The following is a 16,115-nucleotide window of genomic DNA, read 5'->3' on the forward strand; positions in this document are numbered from 1 at the left end:
CGCATTTCTGGGTACCGCATTTCTGCTAAATTCTACCATAATCAGTTACGTCTTGCGCTTTAGATGGTGAGAAGGCTATTACACTTAAAATTAAAAATATTTCGACCCCATATCTCAGAGTCGGTGCCGACATTCAATTTGTGCCATAATCACTTGATACGAATCGGCCAGTTTGTCCACCCAGTTCAGAAGGATTATTAATTAAATGTTGACCACCGAGACTAATTTATTATTGAATTTATTTGCTGCGTTACAATCTATTTATCCCTCAAACAAAATGAAATCTGGAATAAAGATCCCTGTGTAATCCAAAAATGAGCATAGACATTTCCTTCTTATAACAATTTTAGCACATTGCCTAAAGCTATAGAAACCGCAACGTGAATCCTGCTGTCTACTGCTGTCTATCAGTTGTTTTAATGTGTGTGTGTTATATATAACCTTCAATACGTATGCCAGTTCTTAAAGTAGGAATATTGTTGAATATATGTGAATCTTGAAAAATAGTACGGACGGATCATGGAGGACATCTGATTAATAGCCGAAGAGATTATTCTCATGAGTGCTACCCACTAAATCTGAAATTTCAATGCACGCTATTTAGAATCCTCCTGTTTTTAATTAAGCAGTCGCCTTAAAAATTGTTCTAAATTTATAAACTACTCTTAAATCAATAACCAAGACAACCGCTGATATTTCAGGACCAAGTTTAACGTTATTACAAAAATCTAAATTATTTCATATCGGTAGTATAACAACTTGCGTAATAGTGTGGCAAGACCAAAAAAACTTTAAACTTATACACCCAATATTACAGTACTATCTACCTTACCTTTTCACTAAAGCTGTGTTGGATAGAGACAGAGCTAAGGTCCGAGTATATTTTTTTTGTTAAGAATGACCGAGTCATCATGGCCCACGGAGCGTAAACTTATCGTTTTCCTTCTCGTCTCTCTTGGAAGTCAATTATAGTGAGTTCGAAACTACGCTCATTACTAAGCCAGAGTCAAAAAACACGCAACTATCTCAAATAATTGAGGTTTTGTAGCCCGCAGCAGAACCTTTTTCAAACCTACTTCCAATTACATTGTAAATTATACGTGGTAAAACTATACAAGTAGGTATTATAATGTTTTATGATGATACGAAATAAATGGAGTAAACATATTCTTATAAAGTGTTTACAATTTTTTTTTACCGTAGGTAATCAGTAATAACTTAATAATTAATTAATTGAAAGTCGTATATATTTTTTTATTTACTGCTTAGGTGGGTGGTCACGGCCCACGTGATGTTAAGCGGTTACCGGAACCCATAGACATCAACAACGTAAATGCCGCCACCTACTCTGAGATATAAGTTCTAAGCCCTCAGTATAGTTACAACGGCTGCCCCACCATTCAAACCGAAACGCATTACTGCTTCACGGCAGAAATAGGCAGGGTGGTGGTACCTACCCGTGCGGACTCACAAGAGGTCTTACCACCAGTAAAAAAATATAAACAAATTTATAATATAATTAAAAATTATAGAAATATTATTTGACCCAAATATATTTGTTGGTATATTGATTATCTACGACATATCTTTTTATGTTTTTCGAATGAATCGATTACGTTGGTTGTTAAACATATTAATTATTTATTATCATTTATTATTTATCATTTTCACGCAACCCTGCAGTATGACTAAGCGATAAAAGGAGCGGTCTTCATCAAAGTCCACGAACACTAAGACACGCCTATTAATTACTTTTCAAATTTAATGTCTACACAAAACCTAATAAAAATGTTCATTAAATTAATTTCTGTCAATTGGCACTGAGGGAACTTGTTAAGCTGTGTAAGCTGATGCTACATGAGCTAATGCAAAATAATAGGAGCAAATCGCAACGCATTTAGTTCTACTGTATTTTAATAAAAATTTGAAAAGTGAATGTAAAAATAGGACCATACATATTTATTTATACTTCAAACCATTACTGACGGTTTTCTTCAAAATGTCTAATTATTAATGTTAAAAATTAAATCTCCAGAGCCCGATTTTTTTTCCTACCTATTCGCTGGTAGCCTAATTGGCTATTCCAACTACGCCCGGATGGGTTGGTGAGCTCACGGGCTCAACTTGAGAGAATTTGCTAACACTAGCCCTAGCAAGAGCAGTGCTTCGCAGAATCTACCACCTGATCGGAAACGCGACCCACTGAGAAGATCCGGCGAGAAACTCAGTGGGCTGTGTCTATGGGCTAGTTCGCTCGTCAAACTTTTCGCCATAATCGACGAGTTCGACGAGGAGAGAAACCGCCTTAAAGCTGGCCCCACTGCAGAATAGTTTAGATTGTGTTGAAGTTATTACACCAAAATAGAAAACATAGGTTCTTTTACAACAACATTTGTGTAAATTACATGACTGCATTTACAGATGTACCTACCTACGCAATTATCCACAATACAATTCCATTCACAGTTGGAACGGCAAAACACGTGCAATATAATTAATACGGTACAATTAAATCAAAACATTCCAATTTTACAAGTAATGTGTGTTAATGTTTATAACAATATTGTGCTCTTTGCAGAAATCATAATTGATTTATTGATTTAATAAATCGAGTTTAAACTGAAATTGGAATTAGTAGAATTCAGTAGGTATCTGAAAACCTTATGTAACACATATACATACAAACCTTAGACAATATTATATTTATATATAAGTAAATCTAATTTTCAAAAGCATATAAATAATAATAGTGTACTTCATCTTCATATACGGTGTTGTTTTGTTTTCATAATAATGCGAATACCTACATTTTATTTAACCATGCTATCATGGTTTTAATAAACATTTCAAAAAAAATTAATACATTACGAATTATTTTAATTACTTCAAACGCCGAACTAAATAACAATGAAAATATTATGCTTCGAATACACGATCGTGACTCGATCATACTTACGTAGCTACTCTATTCATTTTTATTAAACCAAATGTCATGCCGCCATGATGCCGCTTCAGTTAATGTGAAGCCATCGAACTTTCAAGAACCCGATTTATGTAGACAAACTCAAGTAGAACTAGTTAATAACACAAAAAATTAAAAATATTATCCCTGTCTTTTTTTTCATACTAAGTAGTACCACTTTATATTTGTAAACCTAACCTAACCTAATCTTTTTTACTAAGAGAACCAAAGAGTTGAAATTTAACAATCAATGAAGAGAACTAAGAGAGAGAAAACCTCTTGAGAAAAATGATCGAATCAAAACAAGCAGTACCGATGATATTAATGCTTCTTTAAACAACAATTTTCTTAACATATCTTACTAAGTCTAGTAAATCCCGCGTATCTCAAAAATGATTACAATGATAATACAAATTTGATATAAGACTTACAATGTCCGCTACTTTTCAATTCAAGTTTGTTTTAGAAGTCATTTTATCGTAGGTATCTGTCCATCACATTAAAGATTGTATTTATTATGTTATAATAATAACTTCAATTATTCGTGTATAGCTCGTTTCAAGGTATTTAAAGAAATACAAACATTGAATAAAATAATTTTGTCAATTTTGTAATTTTTATTAAGAACAAGTTCCGGGCTTATCATTTCTTCGGAAATTTCGAGAAGTTTCAACAAAAGCTTAGGTAACCTTAAAATCAAATTAAAATGTGTATCTGAATATGTCTGCGTAATCTAGGCCAATCAGAGAACGAACCAAAATACACTACAAGAATTGTATTTGCAGTTATTTACGTATTCGTGCGTAATAAAATGTTGTCGGTGACATTAATAAAAGCGCTGTGGGGAGGTGGAGTCTCGTACCATTTGGTGACATCTTTTACAAAACAACGGAAGTAGGATAAAATTAATTTTAATTCATGAATTTTATACGTTGAACTATCTATCTTACTCACTAATTACTTAATTATCTGGAAATTGAGAACCAAAATGTTTATACTTTATTTTTATAATTAGTTATTTTTATGATTTTGTGACATAAATTGAGTTTTTTTGTGGTCTGGAAGAACCTCGCGCATAGCCACCAAATAATTCTCTTTAAGGAACATTTATTTGTTATTAATATTAATTGTACATTTTTGTCCGTGATTTCGTAGCAATATATGTTCTTTCCTTGAACCGTGATATTTATAATTTTACACACAGGTAATTGTGTAAATTGGAACATCACATTTAACATGTGAAAAATCTGTTATTCTATTATATTATTTTGTGTAATATCAAGAATAAATAGTTTGACTCATCTAATAGTGATCAGGCTTAGGTTTACAGCATTAGGTGTTAAATAAAGTACAAGTGTGTTTTGCATTTTTAAACTGGATCGAAAAAGGCAAAACACAGCGCGTCTATCCTGGATCAATACCATATTAATAAAAGAGCCCATACCTTATGAACCCGTAGATAATCTCTTGACACTATACGTTGGAACGACCCAACAATTAAAAATAAGTCTTTTTCTATACATTGAAATGAAAATACGTGATATATTAAATTCAGTCATATTTGAAATAAGCCCTTAAAAGTTAATATTAGGTTGGAAAGAAACTATGAGCCACCTGTAAAAATTTAGAATATTTTAGTTCAGGGACAAATGTTACGGTATTTTTTGCCTAGGAGGACGCAAATTACCAATACCTACTATGCTTAACAAAACTATAAACTATAAATAGAATATGAACATTATATATTTACCGTGTATATTTCAATACAATGTAAAAATTACCGAATCATCCGTTGGTTGATTGTAATAAGCCTTAAATTAACAATGTGATGTAGGAAAATGAATAAACAATAACAAAGGAAAATGTGGTATTCATAAATGTGGTCATTATTATCGAAAACCTTTGTAGGTACTACACTTTTATTAGCTTAACGTGCATTTATCTAAAAACGGGATCTTTTCACTTATTTTTACCAAGTTCAAGATGTTCGACTCACTTTAAATTTGCTGGAAGTTAAAAGATAAACAAAAAAAATCCTTCCATGAAATGACGATAAATATTGCTCTTGTATAAGAGTTAACTACTCTGTGGTAATATTAGTAATACTATTACGAAAATGATATTACTTTTTAATATAATATAATTAATGTAATTTAATAAGATTTATATAATTAAGTTTTTCCTATTTGACCCTTAAACATACTCTGTGTTATATAAATTATATAGGTTGAAAAATATACTATAAATTAGTAAAACACACTTTAATAGCAAGCTCAACAAAAAGACGGAAAGTAGGTTTTATTAAAAAAAATGGAGTGTTTGATATGAAATGTTTAACAAATAGTTCATTGGTAAAAGTGGAGTTAAATAAAAATATAGTACAAGTCAAGCAAGTTTTTTTCTGTCAAATTATACTAATGATATTTTTTTTCTATATTTACTTCCGCTTGCTATTAAAGCGTGTTCTCTTCATTCTTTCAACAACAATTTATTTAAAATTAACACTTACAAGGAATAAAAAATCGATATCAAACCTCAAAAATAGCGAAATTTTATTGCTGATATTGAATCGATTCGAGAGAACGTGAGTAATACAAAAACCCTCAATAATTTAGACCAATGACGTTCGATACAACAAAAACTTCAAATTCTTGCAAAAACTTCCATCAGACAAGCGATAGGTTGCGAATTGGTTGGTCACTTTTTTTTTATTGCTTACATGAGTGGACGAGCTCACAGCCCACCTGATGTTAAGTGGTTACTGGAGCCCATAGACATCTACAACCTAAATGCGCCACCCACCTTGAGATATAAGTTCTAAGGTCTCAAATATAGTCACAACGACTGCCCCACCCTTGAAACCGAAACCCATTACTGCTTCACGGCAGAAATAGGCAGGGTGGTGGTACCTACCCGTGCGGACTCACAAGAGGTCCTACCACCAGTAAAAGTGACTGTTACAACTTTGCTGTTACATATTATTTTTTGGTTTCATTAACATTAGAAATACTGTAGTAATCTCGTAATATTACAGGTTTATATGCAGAAATAAATTCTGAGTCATCACTTGGATTCTCTGTATCTGATTGAATGACGTTATTAAATATAATCTCAATAGATTTTGTTCTCAGAAACTCAACGGTTACAATTGCCACTAGGCTCTCGGAAACTGAAGCTATTATCCTTGATCTTAAAGCCGAGAACTTGAATGTTCCCACAGCTAGACATTGCTTGACAATTAGCTTGGTTACATAATCATTAAATATTCACTGAATTCTACATAAGCATTTAAATATTTCCATTCATTATGACAGACAAAGTACTGTAGTGTGTCAACTTAATAAATTACAAGTTGTGATTGCAAGTCTTTAGTTTCTTTTCCGGTGTATGTCATGAATGATTTTTTGCGTGTTTTTTTTCTAATAAAAATAAAACGTTCTGATGAATAATTAAATGATTCTCGGTAAGTAATCATAGTCTATGTAGGTCGTTACGACATATATCTATGTCGTTTCATAGATAATTTGTGTGAATCACGAATGTTTTTAATTGCAATTTACCTAACCTAATAAGCTACGTGTGTTTGTGTCTATTTGTGTGCGTGTGTTTTTCTATTGCCTTTATTGGAGACAAAAATACGCCTTACCTGATGCTGAGTGCTTATTATCATAGCTCGGGGACTTCAGCAATGCCAGGGGTACAGCCAAGCCTGTTGCCTATCGCTGAGGATTCTCTCCAAACATAGTTTGAAGAAAGACATGTCATAGCCCCCAGACAACACCGAAGAGGGAAGTTCATTCCAAAGCCGGATAATGGTAGAAAAAATCTTTAGTAACGCACTGTGGATGAACGCAGTGGTCCTTCGCAATGTGTATGTATGTATGAACTCTGTTCCGGTAGTGGGCGAAGTGATGCTAAAAACGAGAAAGCGTGTTTGAATACATATCCTTACAATGATACATTCTCATATCCTTTTTTTTAATGTTCTCGGAAAGATTGTGATTGTGGGATTTTCCCACTACGAAATACGATATTACCTAATTTAATAAAAATAATTGTAATGACGTGATCGAATCAAATTATTTATTTATTATGTTTATTATATTATGTGATGTTACCCATTTTTTGTGAATGAAATTTTTGGAAACTTTAATTGCCAAATTTGGGGTTTTGGGGTAGTATGTGGTGGTAGTGAAGTCGTCGTCGCCTAAAGGATAAGGCACTCTGCGAATTCGTATCGGGCGATGCGACTATGTCGGCGCTCAAGTCCCGCAGGCAGATGCCATTATATGTGCTCGACAAACTACCTCCGCGGTGAAGAAATTAATATCGTGTTATAAACGCGGAAAAATTATAACATGCTTAATTACAACGCCTCAAGGTGGGTGGCGGCATTCACGTTGTGATGTCTATGAGCTTCATTAATACGTCGAACAGGTTTCGTTCGTATTGGTTCAGCTAGTTCACCAGAGCGTTCGATCCCAATGCTAAAACAACTCTCACGTTCCTATTTGCAGTTAGCAACACTGTCTTTCATGAAGTATATGTCTCAATAGTCCCATTTAAGACGCTTCGGCAATTCGGGTAACGATGGAGTCCTATCGTTATTCCAGGTTGGTAGTTAGGTCCTTTGAGCCGGTCAGAGCTGGTAAAAGTGCCACAAGCGACCGTCGCACTGCCTGACAAACACCGATTATACTACAGTTAGTCTAACAATAGACGAACACGCCAACCCTGGTCGCGTTACTGACACGTTAATTCCGTTATTTGTTATTATCGATTATCGTTATCAGTTTGCACAAAAGAATTTATACACACGTACGTTACATGTAAGTACATATGGCGGTGACGCGACGCTGCGCTAAAGGGATTATAAATAACTTTTTTTCTTCAAACAAATTCCGTTGTGATAACATAGATAAGGTTTTGTTTATTCTCAGTATCTGTGTATCTTAGCCAACCTCGACCAATAGAAAACGATATGGTCAAGTTCTTAGTGCGAGAAAAGAGTGCTGAAGAAATTTGGATTCTTTTGAACAGCTTAAAAAAAAACATTACGTAATCGCGATTTAGCAGTACGATGTTCGAAATCAGAGGTCCTTAACCAAGTCCTCGTAATTGATATTCGTCGCCTGACTGTGTCTATTACACGCATTGCCAATTTGAAAACCGTGAAAGCATGCATTATCAGCCAGCACCTGCATAATAGCGTATACCTATTATTGAACATGTTCCAAACGAGTTCAAACTATATTCAAATAAAAAAAGTACTGCTTCTCAACTAATAATCTTGATGGTGAATTTTCCTCCGCAATTCTGGGTGCAGAATATATACGAAATAACAATGAGCACGCCCAAACGCTCCAGTAGAGTAGTTTGGGTGACTAAACATTTCACTAGTTCACGTCTTTACGGATCCATCAGATCCAATATCTCTCTAACCTTCAGCTCTAACACTAGGAGCAGGCTTAGGGACTCTGGTAACGGTACTCGTCGAACTCTGCAAAGAGTTCGACGTGCAACCTAATCCATACATCAACCCGCTGAGTTTCTCGCCAGAATTTCTCAGCGTGCGGGTCGCGATTCCGATCCGGTAGAAGATGCATTCGCGAAGCAACTGCCCTTGAGTTATTAGGTCTCCTCCGGAGGTCCTCGGGCAACTATTAGCAAATCCCAAGCCTTTTCTAACTGAACATTTGCTCGCCCAACAGTCCTGGTGAAACTGCAAAGGCGTTCAAGACACCAGAAATCGTTCCATGCTAAAAAAAACTTTACTAGTTTAAACTTGCGAACAAAAAAAGGAATCCAAACCACCATCTTATTGTTCTTTTATCTATATAAAGGGATTGTAAGTTCGCCTGTCACTCTATGATAATGTAGTTTTTTTATCTGCCTGTATTAGATATTACAAACTTAATAACTATGACGTCAGTTTTCCTCTATACTTCTGATAAAAATCTAACTAAATAATGTATTTTATTAAACAGGCGTTAGATATCTACATTTCTACTTTGTAATTAGTCTTTAGGCACCGAAACAAAATGGACGTTTGTCGCTGTCAAAAAATGTGATACCTAATAATTAATAATAACGGATCATGCGTGTAAGATTATTTTAGTCTCAGTCTAATTGTATTAGCCGTGTTATTATCAAAACAAAAACATTTTGTAAAAGTCTCAAACAATAGTAAACAATCCATACATTTGATAGGCTTGCCTAGCTCTGTTAAACTATGTTATTTCACATTCAAGGTTTGTTATTTTACTACAAAGACTTGCATGAGATGCGATTATGCTGTTCCACGTACACAAAGACACTTTAAGCTCAAGGGCAATGCACTCTCGTATGCAATAATATGACACCACAAATTGTTGGTCGTTCAAAATCTCGTGAACAGTTTGGTAGCATTTTTGAGTTCGAACAAATTTGGGCCCTTATACTACGTAGGCGTATGTTAAAGCTCTGAATTGAATTAAAACGAAACTATAATAACGTCCGTGAGACTCCATTAAAGACAACTTAACTATTTAGCTAAAACTTTATTAAGCGTCATGATTCACGGCGTAGAACCCAATAGTTGACTCAGAAATATCCTCGTATTTTTGTATGCTAATAACCCGAAGACCCAAAATGCTTTTTAAAATCATTCGAAAGCAGAGGTCCGTGACCCTGTTCGAAGAACAGACCAACGTATCAACGCCCAGCGGTATAACATAATTTTTTGTGGTGGTTTTTGCCGCAACCTGCATCATGAAACTTGTCGTGATACTCATCTCAGAATTCTCGAGATACGTCAGATTTAAAACTAGTTTCGATTACGTGTTATAGGTACTTGTACCGTTTAATGATAATCATCATAAAATTTCATACATAATACAAAATTATAACAAAAGAAAAATCGGTTTCAACGAAATAAAAAAGAATATCATCTCTCGTCCGCGACAACGAAAACTATAAGTATTCGAAGCAACGGAAATAATATATCCAGTACATGCACCTACCACTAATTACTATGCACTACCTTTAGTGGATTGATCGAGAATGCCTTAGGTATTAAATCTACCAATACAAATATTACATGAAGTATAAAAAATAAATATAGTCAATGACAACAGAACACGCGAGATTAAGCATTAAAGTATTTTTATAATGAAGTTTATTCGAAGTCATTGAATATGCATTAGTGCAGAAAGTTAACTCAAAAACTACTGGACCGATCGTGATAAAATTGAAATAGGACCTCGTGACAAGCACCAGATTTCAAATAAAAAAGAACCATCATAATCGATTCACCTTGAAAAAAGTTCTAAGGTAACAATCGAACAACACAAAAAGAACAATCAATCGAATTAAAAACCTCCTCACTTTTTTGAAGTAACTTAAAACTCACGGTTTCTATTTTTTATCCTAAGATATGACCATTTGACATATGCTCAATTGATTCAATCAAATCATAATTTAATAATCGATCACTATAAAAAAACACGTAGATAGTTGAAGCATCGTTTTTTTGCGCAAATCTTAGTCTGATACCCCAAACAAATTCTGAAACGATTTCTTCTTTAAAGTGTTTTATATTCGTGATGCGGCGTCATTTGAACGTTTGTAGGCAAATCGAATTCGAAGCCTACGCGGCATACGTAAATATGGTTGTAATTATGTAGGTATGTGCTGCGTACTAATTAGACGTACTAACTTAAATTTTAAATAAGGGTACTCTGTCATTTTATAATAATACAAGCTGTTACCGGCGGCTTCACCCGCGTACTCAAATAAAAGTATCAACCTAGTTTCCCGTGAGAATGAGATATTTTTTCGGGATAAAAGGTACCTTATGTCATCACATTGCTCACCTAATACTTTCACTTTTAAAAAATTATGTCAATCCGTCACTACTTTCGATGTGAAAGAATGATTAACAAACAATTAAACACACTTTCCCATTAATAATATTATATTATGTAGTAATTTTTTAGTAATTAGGTATATGTATGTAAACGCCCCGTCAAAAAACTCAACGAATAACGGTCTCCAAGCCAAAACTTTATCCACATCCGCAGCACAGATGTTGAATTATTTATTTATAAATACTCTGTTATCTATTTCCAACTAGTTTTAGATTTCAATGTCTGTCTTGGATTAATTTCTATCTATCTGCTGTCTGCATCGCAATGGCATGCGTGTTGAAGTCTTAAGTGGTACCACGAATGTTCTAGCTTTCAAACCGATAACGCCTAAGCTGATAACACAAGCTCATAACAATATCTAGTAATTTACATTATCACCTTGAACTTTTTGTTGTAATGTCGCTTTCTCAAACATCAATACAACAATATACATAGGTCGGAACCTACGTGACACGTCCCATACCTAATTACTGTGTTTAGATACAATCATGGCTAATGGTCATTTCCAGTTGACGTGACGCGCCGGCCACTCTAAATCATCCACTATTCTCTAAACACAACCTTCCAAAAAATTCATGAACAATACTAATGATTGTCGTGACGTCAAACCACATAATAATTTTCTATTACTGTCCTTTTCAAAATAGTAAAAAAATATCGCTATGTAATACATATATCTACGTGTATACTTGTGTATGTCTTTCATTACGTTAAAACAACGTTAAATAAGTGCCAATTACCCGCGTCTCAATGGTCTTTTTAATGAAGTCTGCACGTTCATACTTGCATCGCTTCGAACCACGTTAGCAAAGACTGTTGGTATTTTGTTCCCTACCTAATCCCTGGTAGCCTACTCACGGACCGGTAGGTAAGCTCACGGGCTCAACCAGAGAAAGTTTGCTAACATTGGCCCTTGTAGGAATAGTTCTTCGCTCAATCTATCACTGGAACGTTCCAGACATCGATGAGTTTGCGTTTATTTACAAACCTTAAACTGAAACTCGTTCACTACATTCACCATTGTTTCAGAATATAAATAATAAACAAAATTATTATTTTAAGTACATTCTTACAAAATTAATCGAGTACATACGCATTCTAATTGTATTACGTATTTATGACCGTTATCAAAAGTGTAGCGATGATAGATTACGATAATTCGCGTCATTTTAAATGCTGCACACTTTTACAATGTTATGAAGTTAAATATAATTGAATAACCTGTTGTCATATAATTTATTTCCTTATTACAAAAAATTTCGTGCAAACATTTGCTTTAAATGTTATATAATGTTAAACTACAGTGTAACGTCGTTGCCCACCTATTTTTTTCCACTTTCTTTAATTATTACTCTATTCTTTCTATTTTTATACTCTACTTACTTATAACAAGGATAATTCCTAGTTTTGAAATTGTATCCGGTTTAAATTTCAGTACAGTGATTAGGTATTGGTTTTTATCATGGCCTTTTCAGTTCATTTCTGATTTGCAGTCAATGAAGATCGAAGGAGTGCTCGAGACTCCTCAGGAACTTTTCTGTAACTGTCTGTATTGACCAAATATCAGGTTTGAAGATTGTGCAGAGCAACTACAATTTAGTTTTCAAGACTTTGTTTCAAATCAAGCGTTTCTTGCCTTCCTTCTACCGACTTACTTCTGTGTTTACTTATCCTTAAATTTTATGGCCGAATCCAACCATCACCGATCTTTGAGGTTCTTGAAGGCCGTGCATCTGCTGGCAATAATACAGTGGTAAAGGAAATAGTACGCTTTGCACAGCGTCTGGATGAATACTGTGTATATGTGCAACCAACCTTTTTGAAAGGTTGTTTTATTTAATACTGAAGCACTCACTGGCAGGGCGGTAGGATCAGCAAAATATATATAATATAGGATTGCAGCAAAATAACTTGCATACAATATACACGTGCACAGTGAAGCATTTTCAAAGTTTAAATGTTGTAGCGCTAATATTACATATTGTTATGTGAAAAAATTAACACATTGATGGAACTAAATCATAACCAAATATACCGAGTTACACGCCATTTTAAGACGTTACGAAATGTCCCAGAATCTATTTGTATTGTAAACTTGTATTAGATACGAGTACATGTATGGATGTTACAAAATTGTACAAGCAAATATATGTACTAAGTGGCGGAATAGTTTTCTAGGCGTACATTATTCCAAACTCACATTATTTCCGCATTTCAATTTAATAAAGATGATAATTTAATTTTGATTACATTTCATCGTATATTAGTTCATTTCCACTGTATCCCTAATAATTAGTAAAATTAAAACAATACATAAAAGGAATGTAGATGTATCCTTCGCATCGGAACTCATGACTGCTTCAGAAGAGAGGTGAACTCTTTTAAGATGCGGACCGCGCGGCACACCTGCATAAGTCATGACATGACATTATTTAGGCCTCAACATATTCTGAAGTAGAATACACAAACTTATTGTTATCTTTTCCAATTAACTTAAAGCATTGTCAATGGAAGTAAATACCGGATATGTATGTAGAACTCATTTTGTCAACATACTTTCCTTATAAAATATTCATTATGCAAGTTACTTGTATACGATCAGAGACCTTTGTGTTGGACTTTTATGGCGAGTTCGGTCAGGGTAAACAGTATTAAACTCGATATAAATTGATTATACTGACACGACAAATGGATTACTGCCAAGAAGCAATGCCAAAGCTTACCTTTAAAGGTTGAAACTTTACGTTTTTATCACAAATTTATGCATCGATTAAGTCATACTTAAATCATAGATATTGTAAAGAGTTACGTCATAAGTTGTGTTACCTTATGGATTGAATCAGGACTATAATAAATACTTAAATCATAGATATTGTAAAGAGTTACGTCATAAGTTGTGTTACCTTATGGATTATGTCAGGACTATAATAAATACTTAAATCATAGATATTGTAAAGAGTTATGTCATAAGTTGTGTTACCTTATGGATTAAGTCAGGACTATAATAAATACTTAAATCATAGATATTGTAAAGAGTTACGTCATAAGTTGTGTTACCTTATGGATTAAGTCAGGACTATAATAAATACTTAAATCATAGATATTGTAAAGAGTTACGTCATAAGTTGTGTTACCTTATGGATTGAATCAGGACTATAATAACAGCCTCATTAATTATACATTCAGCCTTTAATATTGATGTTTCCGGAGTAGCTATATCGCTTTTTTTTTTGCAAAGTCCCACTAAATTACGACAAACTTAGACTTAATAATTTATGGTTAATTATCAAAAAGTTTTAACGTTTTAGCGTCTCAAACAATCATGAATAACATTATTTGTCGGTCTTCACATAATGGACTTTTACACTCCGATAACTCATCATGAACAAAATCATTAATCTTTACAACGCGTTGAAGAAAAAGTTTTTTTAATTAGTGCCTACTTCCGTCATTCACGAGTGAAACTTAGTTAAGTTTTAATGTAAGCCCTTACAAAACGATCAAGCATTCTAGAAAATTCTTTTTCGGTGTACTTACGTATGTACCTACATACATACGTGAATATAACATTTGTGGGATTAACGAATTCACGGCATCCTGTACACAGGTGGTAGGCAGAGCGTATATCCTCTTATGTCCCTAACTAATTAGAATAATTTCCATCCGGTCAAATCGTAGCGTCATTTTCCTAACTTTTACAGATACGAAACTAGGGTTTCAATATAAATGTACTACTCTGTAGTAGAGTCAAAGACTTCCAACATACATATAACATACTATTTTCTAATGCACCGTTTCATAAGTCATTTGATTTAAAAAGCATATTACACACACAATTTGGTTATTAAATACACAATCATTGGTTGAAGATGAAAACGAGTACAAAAAAATTTTCCAACGTTACTATTTTTGTTTTTGAAAAACCAACTTATTTACACTCATTTATTTACCTTAAATTAAATATGTCCTATATTTTAATATTATTTCAGCAGTGGTTTTTTTAATAACAGTCTTTCGGGTAACTTAGTTGATTTGGATACACGGGCTTGTCCTCTTCAAATATTAGTAGTAGAGCATATTGAAATCCTCACTGCTACTGTTGGCACCGGCATGCCTCTTGCTTCCGCGACCACATTTTCCAAGGGCGAGATAGATATCTAAATACATATTTTATCTCAAGGTGAACAGTATACCAAAATAATAGTTTTCACTACAGCACACACACAATTCAGTTTACTGAGTACATTCCTGTAATCGGACCATAACTAACCGACCCTCAACACCCAATTTGGATTCCGAATCAGTTCAACTTCACGTTTGACGTGGCTTTGGGTTAAAATAAAACAATACACGTTTTATTTTATGTGTTGTCACGGTATACTAAGCGGTACCAACCCAAGGTACCCATATTAACAGTCAACAAACAACCAATACAAAAATACTTATTTGGGTTAAGCCAGTTATGTTTTGTAAAGCAACAATAATAATACAAATTAAACCATATAGGCCTCTGAATTCAGATTCAATGTTTTCATTTTCGCATTTTCCTTATTATTTTCCGAAACGAATACGAATACAAATAATACAAATAATACTTACGTAAAAATTGGATTGTCTTTTTTTTTTTAATGCTTAGATGGGTGAGCGAGCTTACGACCCAACTGGCCAAAAGTCGTTACTGGAGCCCATAGACATCGCGACGTGATTGCCGTCACCACATGAGGTCTAAGTCTCAATAGTATTATATCAGGGCTATGCCAGACTTCTAACGGTACTGTAGGAATGTTTCGCGGCAGATGTAGGCAGGATGGTAGTACCTACCCGCACGAGATAACAATAAACATTACCATCAAAAGCCGTCTTGAACTGGGAATGTTTTGCGTTCATACGCTGTATTTAATTATTTTTTCAGAATGGGTGAGCTTGGTACTAAACTGGGATTGGATGAGCTGACCGGAGGAGCCGCTACGATCAGCAGAGCACTACTCGCTGAGTTTATCGGTACGGTCTTAGCATACACTTTTATTGAATATTTTTTCATATAGTACTTGTACACTAATCATTTACAGCGTTACTAGCTGGTCCGGCAAACGTTGTTTTGCCATATAAATTATTTATAGGAAAGATAAATAGCCTAGATACCGACTGCAGCGACATCTGCCGGGCTGATTTGTAAATCTAAACCATTCTCGAATCCACCTGAAGGTACACAGAAAATTTCATTAAAATCGGTCCAGCCGCTTAGG

General features: G+C 34.1%; 1 protein-coding gene across 1 annotated transcript in view; it reads left to right on the top strand.

The window, feature by feature from the left end:
- Prip (aquaporin prip) overlaps positions 1-16,115 on the top strand; it is a 37,040-nt gene that overhangs the window by 13,294 nt on the left and 7,631 nt on the right. The window contains exon 2 of the mRNA XM_028182443.2: positions 15,782-15,870. Within this exon, the coding sequence (XP_028038244.1) occupies positions 15,783-15,870 (88 nt within the window). The 5' untranslated portion in view covers position 15,782. The remainder of the gene's footprint in view (positions 1-15,781; positions 15,871-16,115) is intronic.

This window comes from Bombyx mandarina, chromosome 15 (genome assembly GCF_030267445.1).
Source record: "Bombyx mandarina strain Sakado chromosome 15, ASM3026744v2".
NCBI classification, from domain to species: Eukaryota; Metazoa; Arthropoda; class Insecta; order Lepidoptera; family Bombycidae; genus Bombyx; species Bombyx mandarina.